Here is an 18,506-nt window from a genome sequence, read left to right on the forward strand (position 1 = left end):
TATTATATTTGATTACATATATGAGATCGGGATGTACGCTGCAGCGGTTATACTGATTTATGATAGCGTTTGGGCTGAAGGAGCCCCTCTAAAGTCTGCACACGCCCCTAGTGAGCGCGGTTGATTTATATTGAGGGATGGATTTTTCCTGGATATGGATCTTATCCGAAACATTTATATATTTGGGGTTGGATCTTCCCCACGGGTTGGATTTGGCCCTACTTAGTATTGAGTGACTGTAGGTCAGTTGATGTATATATTCTGGGATGGATCTTCCCTGGGCCGTATTGGCCATATATGGTACTGAGTGATTGAGCATAATAAGTGGAAAGTGTGAGACAGTGAGATTGAGTACTCTGAGAGTGTGAGTACATGAATTCATCTCTGAGATACATGGCATTGACATGCACACATAACGTACAGGCAGAGAGAAGCATTTTTCTCATGATGTACGGTATTACGTCATTCATGTCTTCTCACACATATTAATATAAGGGCATAAAGAGGTATTCCACACTTGCTATCTGGAAAGAAGAATGAAACATCTTATTTATTGTGGAAACAATTTTTGGGAAAATTTTCCTTGTCTGATCAATCACACTGATAACTTCAATAGTTCACTGAAATTTTTGTGAATGATCGTGACAGCTCTTCAAATCCTATTCAGTCTGATTAGATATGTCACTAAAACAAAGTGATTCCATTCTGTCTCTGTTTTCTTTTCGGATTCCGAGGATGAGCCGGCCGATCCTAACATCATTTATGAGGAGCCAGACGACGAAGCCTCCTCCTCAGATAAAGATGTTTCCGACGCTACTCTCCTGGCAAGAACAACTTTTTCTATTGTGATTTTTTTGGTGAGTTCGATCAGGAGAGACAAAAGAGAGATGCTTTCTATTAGTCAAAAGCAGATATCGCATAGTTTTCAAACTTATTCATATTTTCGACAAATTTTGGTAAAGGATTTGGGTTTTCACTAATATACTTGAAAAGCGGAACTATTTTTCGGGAAACTATGAAAAAGCTGAGCATTTTATCTCTGAATTACTTCTTTATTTATTTGCTTTACGTTGTTATGAACTGTTGTTGGTTATTGGTGTTGGACCCGACCTTTGTTCCAGCTCGTCACTACTTTCAACTTAAGGTTAGGTTTGTTATTTATTGAGTACATGGTGTCGGTTGTACTCATATTACACTTCTGCACCTTGCGTGCAGATGTTGATTGTTGATGTATCTTTGATCGACAAGAGCTGGACTTGAAGACGTACCTGCGTACCGGTTGTAACTGCCTCTTGTTCATGATAGCCTTAGAAATATAACACTCTGTTTATGTACTTTTCGAACAGATGATGTATTTACTTCATACCATCTTTGTAAATTCTATTCTTACAAGCTCATGATTTGTACTACCAGTCTTTGAAAAATGTATAAGATTAAGATATTTTCTTTCCTTTATTGTTTCATTAAATTCTACTGAAATTGGATAGAGGGTAATTGGCTCACCTAGCGGGCTAGGTGTCATCACGACTAGTTGAATTTTGGGTCGTGACAATATTATATTTTATAATAAACAGATATTGACACTTAAGATAGTGTCTTTATATATTCTTATAATCTAATAATTTAAATTTTGTATCACTAAGTAGATATTAAAATAATTTTATACATTTGAAATTATTCAAGCCTATTCTAAAGTGAAAAAATATCTTTATCCACTCTTTTAAGAAATAATCATTTCCAAAAGATACTTCATTAATTTTAATTATCAAAGTCGTTATCAAGTTATTCGTTTTCATATATTGCATATTTGTTTATAATATTCAGTTATTTATCTGAATAACCTCTATCACATTCCAAAAAATAATGTATAAAATCTAATCTCTTTATCAACAAATTTATAAGATTTAAATAATATTAAAAAATATATTTTGGGGCCTTCAGCTTTGGGGACTGAAGCAATTGCTTTACTCGCCTCCCCATTAAGTCGGCACTACTTTCGTCTTATCAATTGCGTTGATTTTATCAGCTTTGCATTATTAAAGTCAAAGCCAAAGCCTTTCTCCAATTTTGGAATTATGGATCAGATTCAATCTGCTTGACCTTTTATAGCAGTGGCAGGCCTATTATACTACTAGAACTCCGGGGAAAAACGACCGCAAAAAGCGACCAGAGTTGGTCGTTATTGGGCTAAAAAGCAACCACAGGGGCCTGGTAGCTATATTGATGGTCCCTTTTATTTAGGGACCAAAGTTGGTCGCTAATTAGCGACCAACTTTGGTCTCTAAATTAAATGGACCAATTTTTCCGGATATTGACTATAGAGACCAATTTTGGTCGCTTTATTAATTTAATAATATAAATTTTGGCGATCAAAGTTGGTCTCTAAATATAAAATACGTTATTTATTTATTTATTATTAATCATTAAAAAGCGACCAACTTTGGTCTCTAATCCAAATATTATATTTTAAAATCTGGAAACTAGAGACCAATGTTGGTCGCTTTTTTATTCAATTATTTATTTATTTTATTAAACTAGCAACCAACTTTGGTCCCTAAATACATGAATTTAATTTATTTTTTAAATATTAGTGGCCAACTTTGGTCGCTATATCACCAGAAATTTTATTTTTTTAATGAAATAGCGACCAAGTTTGGTCGTTTTTCGTAGAAATCTGGGTATATAGCGACCAATGTTGGTCGCTATTCTCCAGAAAATTATTTTTTTAACATGAAAAGCGACCAAATAAAGACCAACTTTGGTCGCTTTTCTGTGTATTATTTTGGCAGAAACTGCCTATTTTGGCAGCTACACCACCTGCCAGTCATACCAAAACCCTAACAAGCAATAACAACAACAATTCAAACAACAATTCCAATAACAATACCAAACAACAACCCAACAACAACAACAACAACAACACAAAAACAACATTAAAAACTACATTAAAACCAAGAAAGTGTAAATTTCAATAGAACTACCAAACTAAGTTAACTCTTATTACAACCCAATGGAAAACAAATTGTATTTGCCTAGTTCAAATTGTCTAAAATTCATTCATTGTTTGGTACATCATTATCATCACCGTCTGATGAAGTTTCATCATCATCACGGTATTGAGAAGGGTCTACTTGTCGATGACGGGAAGAATGATCACCGGGAGGACGGGAGGAACGGCCACTTGGACGACGGGACGAACGAGCACGGGGACGGGCAGCCTCTGGCGATGATGGCCGAAACCGGGGAATTGAAAAAGATCCAGCTAGGAGATTTTTGATCTGCTCTTGCATGCTCTGGCACTGAGCGACCACGCCAATATACTGAGCATCTCTAAGCTTTTCTCTTTCCTTGGACGCTTCTAGCTCAGATGTGAGCTTTGTCACAGTCTCTCGCATAGCGGAGATGCTCTCCCCAACAAGTTGCTCGGCTTGCGAGGAAATCCCTATTCCTTGCATTCTACACCTATAGCGATGGAATGTCTTAGTAGGAAGGCCGTATACCTTCCCCCATTTTGGACCGCCTGCAGCCCGCGTCCATAGTCTTTCAACATCCTCGGCCGAAAGTTGGAATGGCGCGCCCGACTCATTAGGTGGCTGGCTGCGTATGAATTCCTCAGCTTCAACTCTGAAGCGATCCTATAAGAAAAAGTAAATTGAATTAGTATTTCAAAATTTACATAAAAGTAAATGAAAATACTTAATGAAAAGTGAAAACTTACATGTACAGTCGAGGCACGTCCCTCGACCCACCTTTCTTGATCCGTCTCTTTCTTCTTCTTCACAATATGAGTCTCCCTGAATAGCTCATCTTGGTTCATCGGACGGCCCAACTTCTTTTCCTGAAAACTCATAAATTTTAATTAATAAATAGAACAGATATACTTTGAAAATTAAAATAAATTAAGCAATTACGTACCATTCTTCTTTTTATTGTCCCCTGGCTGACCGCACCTCTAGTGTGCAATGATCCTCCCTTCTCAGATGCGCGAGCTTTCTTTCCCTTTTCGCTCGTCTGTAAGAACTCTGCAGTAAGCCATTGCCTTTGCAAATCATCCCAAAACTCCTGAAGCAACCAGCCAGGCTTCTGGTTCAGTTGTCTAGCTATGGAGAAAGAATGCGACAACCGCTTGCGAGCTTTGAGATTAAAATTTGCAGCCACGTCCGCGCTATACTGGTGTTCCCATACACACTTGCTCTGTATTTCAAAAGTTAAATATTATATGGAAATATCATAAATATAAATAATTATACTGCTTAAAAGAACATTTATACCTTAAATTCATTGAAAATTGCCTCCTTCAGTGAGAATGGGAATTCACGCCAAGACGCATAAGGGGCATCATAAAGCTTTCTGGTTGCTTTGGTGATTATCCTCGTAGTAATATTACTCGGGAGGAACCTGCAATTTAATAAATAAAACAAATTAATATCTTAGTAAAAACTGTACAAAAAAATAAACATAAAAATAACAAATAACTCTTACCCATCACCCTCAGGGACTATGATGATCCTGCCATACTAATCATAATGCACCTCCTCGTCAGTAGCAGTAGCAGCATCATCGTCCGAAACATGTGTATCAGAGGCATGTGTGGAATGAGTAGGGGGTCAGAGCTACTATCCCGCAAGCGAAGGCCTCCAATAGGTGGAGTCGCTGATGACGATAGATGTGATCCCTGTGACTGCGACATAGCTGCACGGATCGCAAGTGGCTGTGATACTGACTGTTGTGACCTGAGTGGCTGTGACCCGACTGGCTGTGACACTAATGACTGTGATCCATGTGGCTGTGACATGGATCGATGCGATCCATGTGATGCTGCTGGGCGGGATCCACGTGGTAGTGAGGCAGGTGGACTGTATGTCGGACGCACAGTCCGATGGCCCTGTGAAGAAACACTCGGGGTCTGCACGAAGGTGTAGGGCTGGTGATGCTGTGGCAACTCAGTATAGCCATGGGGTAGAGGCTGTGGCATAGTGATAGGCAAATCAGAAGATGGTGGAAAAGATTGATGAGTAGTATCTTCTACCCTCCTCTTTTGCTTCCTAGCCTTTTCTCGACCCCGAGAACCACTACCTTCATTGTTACCTCGACCCTTGCCTGTCATCTGCATAATATAATACATATTTAGATTGAAACATATAAGAAAACTATCTATAAATGAGAGTTATCGAAGAAACCAACTTTTTAAAGCCCATCAACGTATTCTTCCTCGTCAGAGAATTCTTCTTCCTCAGTAGTTTGAGCTTCACCAGTTGATTCTTCATCCTCGTTTTCTATAATTCTTACTTCATTTATATCAACTTCTTCCAATATGTGTTCAGGATGTTCCAAATCATTTTCTAAAAGTTCATCCACTATTTGGTGAACACTGGAGATATCGTTTTGATATGCAACATCCAACACATTCTCGACTTCGACCCTACCTACAGGCTTAGTTTTGATTACAACCCACCAATCAGACTTATTCCGCCGAAATGGATAAGGAGCATAGTATACTTGCCTAACATTATGTGCAATTATGAAAGGATCATAGCGATCATACTCCCTCGTATGATTAACCTCAATTATGTTATATTGATTGTGTACTCTCGTACCTCTTGTTGGATTTGGGTCAAACCACTTGCATCTAAAGAGAATAATTTTCTTAAATGGCCTGCCTGAATATTCTAGTTCTATTATTTCTTTGAGCACACCATAATAATCAATATCTCCAACTTGGTTGTCATCACCACCTTGAACCCACACCCCACTGTTGTTGCTTTTTTTTATTTTTAGAGCAACCCTCTATATGAAACTTATAACCATTCACAACGGACTTGGAATATGTTGTGACCTCAACCCCAGGTCCCCAAGATATATCTTTCAAAAATTGATTTACACCATTATTTGGATCATTTACCTACATATTGTTAACAAAATTCATAAGTTAGCATAACTTCCAAACATTGTTTACCTACATAGTGTTAGAATATTTTAAGGATATACTTACAAATTGTTTGAACCACCTATGAAATGTCGTATATACAGCATCTTGGCCAAATTGACCCACGAAGTGACTGTGACACATCAAATATTTTTAGTAGTTGCATTGAGATGTAATCACAGTAAATTTTATATTTTGATAACTATTAAATCAATACTTACTTGAGAAATGGTACTACTTCGGGACAATTTAGCAACACATGAAGTGTAGCTGACTTGAACTCCATATCACTCAAATTTCTCTTTCTACTATCCTTAGAACATCGGCCTGGTTGATTGAATATGGACATAGGCGGATATAATGGATCATTCGTAAGGTCGACCGAGTGCCTGTTGGGCCTATTCCTAGCACATGGCACGTTGCTCTCAAAATAATAAGAACAAAAATGAGCAGTTTCCTTTGCAAGATAAGCTTCGCATATAGATCCTTCAATTCTATTCCTCTGCTTAACAAATTGTTTGCATTTGCCAATTGTCCTACATAATTTTAGGTTAGCCAAGAACATTCAAATAAAAAAGAAAATCATATATGGACTATAATATTACCTCTCAAAGGGATACATCCATCTGCATTGAACAGGCCCTCCAAGTCGTTCCTCGTGTACAAGGTGGATTGGAAGGTGTTCCATCACATCAAAAAACCCACATGGAAATATCTTTTCCATCTTACCCTAAGTTACACGAATGTTCTGATCCATCCGGCGTAGGTTTTCTTCCCTTAATGTGGAAGAACACAAGTCTTTGAAAAACAAACTAATCTCAGTGATGGGTTTCCAGATTCTTTCAGGCAAACCAAAAAATGCAATAGGCACTAAGGTCTCCATGAAAACATGACAGTCATGACTTTTCAAATGGCTCAACTTCCCTACCTCCATATCAACTTTTTTCTCAAAATTTGACGCATAACCCTCAGGCATCTTCAATTTCGTTACCCAATCACAAATCTGTCGTCTTTCCTCCAAAGTGAATGTGTAACTTGTTTTGGACTTGAATAACTTACCATTGTTTGCTGTCTGCAAGTGTAATTCAGGCCGCCTGCAATATTCTTGTAAGTCCATTCTAGCATTCGGGTTATCCTTTGTCTTACCTTTAACATCCATCACTGTGTTGAACAAATTGTCAAAATAATTCTTCTTAATATGCATGACATCAAGGTTGTGACGGAGAAGATTATCCTTCCAATAAGGCAACTCCCAAAATATACTCTGTTTGGTCCAATTATGAGTAACACCATATCCGGGGAATCTATGCGGTGGAACTTCAGTAACTTTACTGAAGTTCTGGACCCTCTCCCAAATTTCATCACCTGAAAGTATCGGAGGTGGATAATCATATTCCAGTTTATTCTTTTTGAAAGCATTTTTCATCCTTCTAAACTCATGATCATCAGGCAAGAATTGACGATGACAATCAAACCATGATTGCTTTCAGCCATGTTTCAAAGTGAATGCTTTACTATTTTCCATGCAGTAAGGACAAGCTAGCTTCCCAGCAGTCATCCACCCAGACAACATTCCATATGCAAGAAAATCATTAATTGTCCACATTAAATTAGCACGCAAATTGAAATTCTGCTTGGTTGATAAACGAGACTTTCCGCAAAATTTACAACTGCTTAAATTTGCATCATCTTTATAATATAACATGCAACCATCTTCACAACAATCAATTCTCATTGACGAAAGTCCTAACTTAGAAACTAATCTCTTTGCCTTATAGAAATCACCAGGTAATTCGATTTCCTCGTCAACTAGTTCACGCATAAGGTCAATGAAAGAATCCATGGCTGCTTGAGAAATATTCCAATCAGATTTGATACTTAGTAATCTAACTGCAACAGACAACTCAGAGTGCGGACGTCCTTCACGTAGTGGACGACTAGCTTCCTCTAACTGTTCATAAAAATGTCTTGCTTCATCATTAGGAGTTTGTTCAACATTTTCGTTGGGCTCACCCCCAAAGTGCATTCCAAAAGCATTCACAACCATATCATGAATTCTGGAATCACTATTTCTATTCTCCCTCGACCTACTACTTTCACCAACAACCATGTTATGAAATATCCCATGGCTACCATCCATCTCTCCATGATTAGTCCACACAAAGTAATTCGCTATAAACCCTACCATATAAAGATGAACCTTAACTTCCTCCGGTTTTCCAAACTTCATACAGTCGCACTTAACACAAGGGCACCTAATTACTCCTTCTTTTATGTATGGCGGAAGTGACATTGCATGTCTAATAAAGTCCTCAACCCCTTCTACAAAATCCTCCTGCAATCCCCGCCGATTAGGATAATTCCTATTTTACATCCAAGAACGATGTTCCATCTATTTAAATAAAGCAAGAACAAATTAAATTAGTTAATTCATAGCCTAATCTTTTTTTAGTTAACTAAAAGTCCAATTCATATCCTATTATTGTTGCTTCATAAAATAAAATTTAACCCCATATATAAATTAGTCTACCTAAATAGTTAATTTATTTGAACCCTAAAAGTATTAATAAGAACCCTAAAAATTGCAAATAATATATAACATATAGAAATTGAACTCTAACATGGAATTAACTTTGAACTAAACATAGTTGAACAAATGATATATAACTTTGAACCCTAATATATTGGAATTGAACCCCTAAAATCATTGTTTTTCGGAAAAATAAACAAAAGGAGAGAGAAACTAACCTTGGGAGTGGAGGTCGCCGGAATTTGCTGCTGCCGTCAGGGGTCGCCGGTGGCGGGGGCGTCGCTGCTGCTGGAAGTCGGAGGGGGGAAGGGGTTTTGAGTGTTAGAGGAGAAAGATTTTAATTTGGGGAATAATTTTGAAAGAATGGACCTGAAACCCGTTTTGGCTCCTGTTAAAAAAAATAGCGACCAAACTTGGTCGCTATTTTGGTAGCCAAATTATTTTTGACTGTTTGACCAAAATAGCGACCAACGTTGGTCGCTATATTTGAAAATAAATAAATAAAATAATTATTTTCCTCTTTTATATATATATATATATATATATATATATATATATCCTACAAAAGCGACCAACTTTGGTCGCCTTTTGGTCAAACGGTCAAAAATGGCGACCAACGTTGGTCGCTATTTTACCTCATACACTTATACTTAGTGCATAGTATAGCGTAAGTACATATATTATATATATATAAGTTGTATTCGATACAGTATTACCTAATACACTTATACTTAGTGCATAGTATAGCGTAAGTACATATATTATATATATATATAATATATATATATATATAAGTTGTATTCGATACAGTATTACCTAATACACTTATACTTAGTGCATAGTATAGCGTAAGTACATATATTATATATATATAAGCTATATTCGATACAGTATTACCTAATACACTTATACTTAGTGCATAGTATAGCGTAAGTACATATATTATATATATAAGCTATATTCGATACAGTATTACCTAATACACTTATACTTAGTGCATAGTATAGCGTAAGTATATATATAAGCTATATTCGATACAGTATATATATATATAAGCTATATTCGATACAGTATTACCTAATACACTTATACTTAGTGCATAGTATAGCGTAAGTACATATATTATATATATAAGCTATATTCGATACAGTATTACCTAATACACTTATACTTAGTGCATAGTATAGCGTAAGTACATATATATATATATATATAAGCTATATTCGATACAGTATTACCTAATACACTTATACTTAGTGCATAGTATAGCGTAAGTACATATATTATATATATAAGCTTATATTCGATACAATATTACCTAATACACTTATACTTAGTGCATAGTATATAGCGTAAGTATATATATATTATATATATAGACACACACGCCCGCTTCGTAGTACTATTCATCCCTTGTATTACAAAAGTGTTAACGACTTACATTTATATTATTTACATAGTAAATACAAAAGTGATTTCTAATTTTGACCATATAGAGACCAACTTTGGTCGCCAACTGTAAATGAATTTAATTTAGCGACCAAAGTTGGTCACTAACAGTACATGAATTTAATTTAGCGACCAAATTTGGTCACTAAATTTTAATCAGATTTATTTATATTTTATATAATATTTAAATTAATAATAAAAATTATTAAACGTTAGAACTGGGTCCCACATTGGCGACCAACGTTGGTCTCTATTTCATTAAGCGACCAACTTTGGTCGCTAGCTTTTGAATTATATTTATTTATATTTTAATTTTTTTTAAATAAATATATATTTATTAAAATATTATAACTGGGTCCCATGTTAGCGACCAATGTTGGTCGCTACCAGTTTATCCTTCAATTAGCGACCAACGTTGGTTGCAAGTTTTAAATTATATATATTTATATTTTATAAGTTTTATAAAATAATAATAAAATTATTAACAAATTTAATGTGGGTCCCACTTTAGCGACCAATATTGGTCGCTAATCTCAGTATATATTTGGCCAAGCAAGTCTGACCAGTCCAGTTAACAATTTGACTAAATTTGCGGCCAAATAGATACCAACTTTGGTCGCTAATATATTTCAAATATTTTTTTTATTATTTTCGGCAGTTTGGCAACCAACTTTGGTCGCTTTTCTTGACATACCAAATTTGGTCGCTAATTTTTGGTTGCTTTTTCCCGGATTTCTAGTAGTGTTAGTTGCTCTCGACAAATTTGAGAACTCCAATACGAATACTATGAAACTTATTGTAAATGGCCAATAGTTTTCACATTACTTCACGGAGCACCGCATTAGGTGTTGCTACTTGTAGCGATTTACTGGATCTGGAAATAATTGATATAGTTTTTAACAATAAACTTACATAGTTTGATCACACTTCCACTGGTCAAACACCAAAAAAGTCACAACATTCTTTAGTTGGTCCAAATCTCACATTCTTTGGCAGAAAGCGACACAACTAGTTGCCATATTACTATCCAGCGTGTCAATGGTTTGGTGAAGGAACAACAACAACAACCCAGTAGAATTTCACAAGTAGGGTTTGGGAAGGGTAGTGTATACGCAGATCTTACCTTTACCTCGAAAGGTTAGAGAGGCTGTTTCTGAAAGACCCTCGGCTCAAGATAATAAAAAGACAAAAGGAGAGAATATTAGATTCATCACGGAGATCAATGGAAAAATAGGAACATAAAATGCAAAAGAAAAATGCAAAGCAAAAACGATGGCTAGTAAGTGGAACCTGCGTCGAAAATAGAAAATAGTAAGAAACGACATTACCCCTAGCTATCTTAGACAAAACCTTACCGGACTAGGCTCACAAAGACAGAAAGTAACGCAAGACTCAACTACCTCCTAGCCAACAACCGTAATACTCGACCTCCACAACTTCCTATCAAGTATCATGTCCTCGGAAACCTGAAGCCTCGTCATATCCTGTCTGATCACCTCTCCCCAATACTTTTTAGGCCTCCCTCTACCTCTTCTTGTGCCTTCCACAACCAACCGCTCACACCTCCTTACTGGAGCATCTGGGCTTCTCCTATGTACATGCCCGAACCATCTGAACATCGCTTCCTGCATCTTCTCATCAATGGGAGTCACGTGCACCTTCTCCCGGATATCATCATTCCTAATCTTATCCATCCTAGTGTGCCCGCACATCCACCTCAACATCCTCATTTTTGCTACTTTCATCTTTTGGAGAATTTCGTAATTCCTTTCTTGTCAATCCTGCGTGTCAATTCTTAGCACACAAGTTGCTTGCGTGTCATTAACGAATTTAATCCCCTCATTGATGCTTAATATTTTTGGATTAGTTCCTCCTAGGATAAAACGGAATAACTATTCTGTAATACTGGTAATAGAAATTACAGAATTTCATCGAACTCAATAATCGGAGCAAATAACACTTGGCAGTTTGGCACTTATGTTTTCTTTTGAAAAACAATGCAACAATATAAAAGAGAGTGGAGAGAATTTTCAGAATATTTAGTGTGTTAAAAAATGAGGCAAGACCTCTCTATTTATAGCCAACAAATGGATGGAAAGAAAAGGTATTTTTTTTTTTTTTGTGGTGTCTGTTTGCAACATATTTTTGAGATATGAAAAATTAACTACAATCACAAAATATGAGAAAATTATTTTTACTAATCAGTTGTGAGTACAATTCTATTTATCCATTGATTCTTCTCTCCTGATTATTTTGGTAATTCGAGGGCTGGAGCAGCGTGTTTCTTGAACGTAGAATAAATTCATGGGATGCATTTCATCTCCATAAAATTATTTTGTGGATCTTCTTGAAGTATTTGATTATCAAGAAGTACTCGACTGCATCTTGATCTCTTTGTGAGTATCCTGTGAGATTCAAGATAATCTCCATTTTTTGTGATGTTTTTCAAGGGAATATGTACCCTTTTTATAGGTGTAACTTAGGATTATAGTAGAGTAGCCTTCAAGTCAGGGTTTTGGTAGAGTGGACTCCAAGCAACCCTAATAGACTCCTAGAATTGTCTTGTAGTGTTTGGAATTAATTAGGATTTCGCCAAATTTCTTACGGGCTTGATCCGTTAAAATTTTAACGTCTACAGTGTCTTTTGGGAAAACAACTCTTTATTTTCCATTCACATGTCAACTAAAGAACCCAACATAGATATGCACAACAGAGATCACCCAGTTCTTACCCAAGAAGCGAGGAATGCGGTTGACGACATCACCCTTCCGATAAGACACGAATTCTTCAAACCAACACACATAAATTAACCACACTAGAATTATATATTTGCATGGTCTAACTTTAATATGTCTAATAGCTTTATATGGCGATCGGTTGAACTAATTATATTTACTTCTCGTAATCGTAAATTACAAGCTAAATCTCACGTTGAAGGAGCAATTCCCCACTATTAAATAAATCAGCATTGGCTTTGGCTAGGTATCAAGCTGTTTTATTTCCCGTTCGTTTTTATTAATGAGTTTTATTTCAACTATTTTTACCCAAAAGGAGGACAAAAAAAAAGAGTAAAAGCAGGTGGTGCTGCCCCCACTTTACGTATACATACTTTTTATTTATTTTTCTTCATCCCTTCAACCAAAAGCGATATAGTATGGTTGACCAAAACAACTTATATTTTCATGCTTTGTTTAATGCGTTAATTAAAAAAATTCCTAGGCATCATGATATTACAGATGTTTATAATCCTAACAAAAAACTACCAACTCCATCTATTTGTCATTGAACACTATATATACTCATGAATACCATCTCAAATATTTCATCACAATAACGAGCTATCCTTAAATATTAAAACTTCTTCTATATAACAAGTCTTTAGAACTAAAATTTTGGCAAGAAATGGCTAAATCAGTGAGCTTTTTTATGGTCATATCTCTTCTTGCTTTTGCACCAATATGTTTTTGTAGCAAGAGCAATTATTATGGTTACCTATACCCACAGTTTTACGATTGGTCATGCCCACAAGCTAAAGAAATCGTCAAGTCTGTTGTTGCTAAGGCCGTAGCCAGAGAAGCCCGAATGGCTGCCTCTTTGCTGAGGCTCCATTTCCATGATTGCTTTGTCAAGGTAAAACTCATCATTGAGATTACACTTAATAACGATGATATTTTAAGTTAATTTGCGCGCAGCTCAACTATTCAATCAAGCACTTGCTATCATAAGTGGTTCTAAGTCTAAACTTGAAGGGTTCGATCTATGAAGTTCTTAGCATTAAACTCGCTATACTTTTGAAATTATAGATTCTAATGTACACACACACACACACACACACACACATATATATATATATATATATATATATATATATATATATATATATATATATATATATATATATATATATATACACACACACACACACACACACACACACACACACACACAAAATACAATTGAACCCATAGTGCATAGTCATCTACCTCTCTACCTACTACCTCAATTTATTACAAACAAAAACGACTTATTCAACGGGGCTATTAGAGAAGTAGTCTTCGTTCTTTGACTTCTTTTCTCGGTCAAGCTTCCTTGTTTGTAGTATCGGTCCATAATTGTTGACTCTCTTCTTTATAGCCTAGTCTGTATCCACAAGTGACGTGACTCTATACAGATGCCCTTCCCTTTGCATAATATACGACTAAGTGACTTCATAACTTCAATGTACTTTTTTTCTTACTGTTGCATAGGCCTTCATGGTGCTTTCATCGCTTTGCCTATAGAAGGCAGCTTGGCTTCGCTATAGCTTATGACTTGGTATAGAGCCATGTGGTCGTTCGTTTTTCCACCAAAATGCCTATAAGATAGTGGTTGGCCTTTCCAATGCCTACTTCCTGACTTATTTGAGGAGTCAATTTTCTTTGAAGATCGAGGAACATAGTGTTGGACAATTACGACATTCTAGTCATGTCGAACAAGTCCGGATTCTGAGTGCATAGGTTACAACTACCTCTGTCTACTACCTCTCATAAGTACAAGCATTGGATAACTCTACCCACCAAAATTTAGGCAGACAAAAAGATACTATCTCTTAATAATTTTTGTTTATATTTGAATCTTGATTTCCCATGATTTTTATCTACTTCATTGATGGCTAGGCCAGGGGTGGAGCTAGCCTTCGGATACGGGTTCGGCTGAACCAGTAACTTTTGTTCAAACCCTGTATGCAGTAGAGTTGTTCTACAGTACAAAATGGTAGCTAACTATATTTTCATACTATGATCATGTAGGGATGTGATGCATCGTTGCTTCTGGACAGCAGTGCAACCCTAATAAGTGAAAAGAGATCAAACACCAACAGGAATTCAGTTCGTGGATTTGAAGTAATTGATGAGATTAAATCAGCACTTGAAAAAGAGTGCCCTCAAACTGTTTCTTGTGCTGATATCTTGGCGCTTGCTGCTAGGGATTCTACAGTTTTAGTAAGTATAACCACAATCCTAGCAAATAAAATTGTTCAAATAAACCTTGATAGTAGGTTAATTAGCTATCGTTTTTATACGATTACAAATTAATTAATAATATTTGTTATGGAGATTTATCAATAATTAACTTACAAATTACTTGATGCATAAATATTTTTTTTATATTATCAATACATAAAACTTAAATTTATTTATTTACAGGCTGGTGGACCAAATTGGGAGGTTCCATTGGGAAGAAGAGACTCAAGAGATGCTAGCTTAAGTGGCTCCAACAATAACATTCCTGCTCCAAACAACACTTTTAATACCATTCTCACAAAATTCAAGTTAAAAGGACTTGATCTTGTTGACCTTGTTACTTTATCTGGTATAATATTCTATTTTTCTTTAACCAATTCCCTTGAATCCATTCGTTTGTCCCTCCCCTCGCTTGTAGGCTCTTTCCTATACATTTCTTAATTGAATTTAACTTTTATCCATACGGTATAAAAAATATATACTATCTACAAGTAGTTTCTTTTATATTAAGTGAAATTAGTAACTTAAAACATAAAGCAAGTAACATGCTGCAAGTAAAATAACTTGTTATAACATGCCACTTACCTTATTTTTCAGGTGTTTTATCTCACTTTTTATGGATTTAATTACCTGTAATTATATTTTAGGTGACTTGATAGTATACAAAATCTTTTATATATTGTTCGTGCATAGAAGTTAAATTTGATTAAAATACATTAACTATAAAAAATCCTTTATAATGTGGGCGCATATAAGTTAAATCCTTGTTTATTTTTAGGAAGACTAGGGAGCACACTTAAAACTATAGTTGACACAAGGGTGGGGTATATATCGGGTAAAACCGATAGCTAGAATCAAAAAAAGCTTATTGGGTTATTCTCGGGTTATTTGGTTAACGGTTCGGTAATGGTTTAGTGTAATTTTACTATTGAGTTATTGGTTCGGGTCTCAGTTTTCCTAATTTAATTAACGATTTAACAGATAACTCAATAAATTTTATATGAATACGACTTTACCCTTAGGTGTATAAATTTTCCAGTTCTCCCAATTCTCTATTTACTGTTGTAACCCTCCCAAATTTACCATTCAACACATAGAGAAACAATGATGTAAAGCTTATCATATTCTATGAGAGGGTTATAACAGTAGAAAAAGTTTATCATATTCTTTATACAGTACACATTATCCTTCATTACTTCTTCCCTCTAGAATCTAGATTGAGTCATCTTATCGGATAAATCGATAACTGAACCGATAGCGATCGATAACTGATTACCAGTAACCGATATTTTAACCGGACCAACCGATGCCCACCCTAGTTAACACTAGAAGAATTTTCTGTGCAGGGAGCCACACAATTGGAAATGCAAGATGTACCAGCTTCAGGCAGAGGCTCTACAATCAATCAGGCAACAGTTTACCAGACTATACATTGGATCAAACATATGCTGCTCAATTGCGGACTAGGTGCCCTAAATCTGGTGGTGACCAAAACTTATTTGTTATGGACTTTGTCTCCCCTACAAAATTTGACAACAGCTATTTCAAGAATTTGTTGGCTTCAAGGGGCTTGTTTAATTCAGATCAAGTTCTTGTGACAAAAAATCAGGCAACATTAGCCTTGGTGAAATTATATGCAGAAAACAATGAGATTTTCTTCGAGCAATTCGCGAAGTCTATGGTTAAGATGGGAAATATCTCGCCTTTAACTGGCTACAGGGGCGAGATTCGGAAGAATTGCAGGATGATGAACTCTTAAATATCACAATATTCAACATCAGCCTTGGTGTATTTTTATGCTTTTCTTTTAACTTTATTTCCTGATTTTTCTTTCTGATTAGCTTGTAATTTTCCTCATAGACCAAGTTCATCTTGAAAATCACTAACCTATCTTTATCACTCAATCAAATTTTTTAATTTTTTCGGTGAAATAAGCTAACGTGGCAATCCACATGGGCCTTTTATATTCTTGGACCACATCAAATATTTAAGACCCGAATAAAACATAGAAAACCTACTCTAATTGGTCAACATGAACCTCATAAAGCTTGTTCTTCATAGTTTTTTTCTCGATTTGATAAGACATGGATGGGCGTCTAACTCAATCCGAGCTCATGAAGTAACTATTATTCAAATTTATACTCAATTAAGTTTATTTGAGCGTGGATATCATAACATGAGAGTTTAATACTGGGTAAACCAAGAATAAAGATGGATTTGACTGTGATACCATAAAACGAAAAGGACAGTAGCCTAACTTAATTTATAAGTTAATTCATGAGATCAAAATTGCCAAAAACATATACAAAAAGAACAACTCATTCTCTCAACCGATATTAGACAATCTAACAAAGCTTTTGCTTCATAAACTTTATCACAACATATTAAGTTCATGTTCATCTTTCAAGTGCCTATCATTATTTTGTAAAAACTAATTATAGCCCCCTTATACCTAACAAAAGATGGCAATATCTGCACTCTACTAAGTTTTACCTTGTCTTTCTCACTATCGACATATTTCCAAACAATGACATTGCACAAAGATTCATTGTTAACGTAAAATTTTGAGCTTCATCTAGTTACCGGTATAAAATAATAGATACGAATTTTTTGTCAAGAAAAAAAAAGATAGGAATATATATTGGCAGGCTGTATACCTCTGGAAGTGGGTTACTTCGTACTACCACTCAAGTGATACTTGAATTGCTCAAGAGAAGTTTTTCTACCGGTAGGAACAATGCCCTTCTTATTTGCAAAAAAACTTCTGAATTATCATCATATCAGTAGGTGCAGAAAGCAAACCTTGGTATGAGGATGTTGTTTCCCACATTTCTTACCTGATTTTTGGGCTTAAAATTTATGACTCATTCGCCCTTCGTATCTAAAGATGGATGGCTAAGGGGCAGATCCCACAGTTAACTAAGAAGACGATCGATAATTTTGAAATTATTTAAAACTATCCTCAACCATTATCAAAAGACTTAACGGTGTAGTCAGAGACGGAGCCGGAATTTGAAGTTTATGGGTTCTAAACTTGCCGCTGAACACATAGCTCGTTATAGTTACTAGATTCACAAGCTAATACAGATATAGAGTTTAAGCAAAAGCTATTGGGTTCGTCCAAACCCGTAACTTATATACTCCCTCCGCCCCTGGTTGTAGTGCTACTTCACAACTACTGATTTAAAATCTTGAATTCACCTCTAAGTCAAAGTCAAAATAACTCATGACCTGTAGTGGTTGAAGAAGAAGAGAAGAGTCTAACATGCAAGATACAAATCCATTAGACTAGCCAAGGAGACTGCCTGGTGATCAAACAAGAATGCTGGTAATTGGCACATGAAAATGCAATTAGTAGCCTCTAAGAATGAAGCAGGCAAGTCATCCTTGGCTATCAAAGGGATTCTTACCTTCATGTAAGACCTCTCTTCTTTTCTCAATATTTCTGCATGCTATAATTCTAATTTCCAAGATACTATTTATAGCCAAAATGAGAATGGAAATCTGATTCTTTAATTCTACTTTTCTCTCTTCTCCTCATACAATTTTGAGCTTCTATTTATTTATTTATTTGAAAACTAATTATCAGACTACAGCATGC

General features: G+C 35.7%; 2 protein-coding genes across 2 annotated transcripts; one reads left to right on the plus strand and one right to left on the minus strand.

Annotated features, from left to right (window-relative positions):
* Nucleotides 1-3,053: 3,053 nt before the first annotated feature.
* LOC142175146 (uncharacterized) lies at nucleotides 3,054-4,795 on the minus strand. Its single transcript, XM_075241721.1, has 5 exons — nucleotides 4,618-4,795; nucleotides 4,272-4,429; nucleotides 3,916-4,194; nucleotides 3,719-3,838; nucleotides 3,054-3,635 (listed from the first exon to the last, which is right to left on the minus strand). The coding sequence occupies exons 1-5, from the start codon at nucleotides 4,793-4,795 to the stop codon at nucleotides 3,054-3,056; spliced, it is 1,317 nt and encodes a 438-aa protein (XP_075097822.1).
* An 8,453-nt stretch (nucleotides 4,796-13,248) lies between these two features.
* Nucleotides 13,249-16,793, plus strand: LOC107771165 (peroxidase 72-like). The gene is made up of 4 exons (XM_016590495.2): nucleotides 13,249-13,535; nucleotides 14,693-14,884; nucleotides 15,089-15,254; nucleotides 16,252-16,793. The coding sequence occupies exons 1-4, from the start codon at nucleotides 13,308-13,310 to the stop codon at nucleotides 16,662-16,664; spliced, it is 999 nt and encodes a 332-aa protein (XP_016445981.1). The 5' UTR covers nucleotides 13,249-13,307; the 3' UTR covers nucleotides 16,665-16,793.
* Nucleotides 16,794-18,506: the final 1,713 nt, after the last annotated feature.

The sequence above is a fragment of the Nicotiana tabacum genome, chromosome 21, assembly GCF_000715075.1.
Source record: "Nicotiana tabacum cultivar K326 chromosome 21, ASM71507v2, whole genome shotgun sequence".
NCBI lineage: Eukaryota > Viridiplantae > Streptophyta > Magnoliopsida > Solanales > Solanaceae > Nicotiana > Nicotiana tabacum.

Excerpts from the sequence above, each read along its gene's own strand:
- LOC142175146 (XM_075241721.1), bottom strand. The coding sequence starts at position 4,795 with ATGTCACAGCCACATGGATCACAGTCATTAGTGTCACAGCCAGTCGGG. Across the intron at positions 4,195-4,271 it reads CAATTTTCAATGAATTTAAG|AGCAAGTGTGTATGGGAACA; the intron begins GTATAAATGTTC and ends TTTGAAATACAG. Across the intron at positions 3,636-3,718 it reads GACGTGCCTCGACTGTACAT|GATCGCTTCAGAGTTGAAGC; the intron begins GTAAGTTTTCAC and ends TTTTTCTTATAG.
- LOC107771165 (XM_016590495.2), top strand. The coding sequence starts at position 13,308 with ATGGCTAAATCAGTGAGCTTTTTTATGGTCATATCTCTTCTTGCTTTT. Across the intron at positions 14,885-15,088 it reads CTAGGGATTCTACAGTTTTA|GCTGGTGGACCAAATTGGGA; the intron begins GTAAGTATAACC and ends ATTTATTTACAG. Across the intron at positions 15,255-16,251 it reads TGACCTTGTTACTTTATCTG|GGAGCCACACAATTGGAAAT; the intron begins GTATAATATTCT and ends TTTTCTGTGCAG.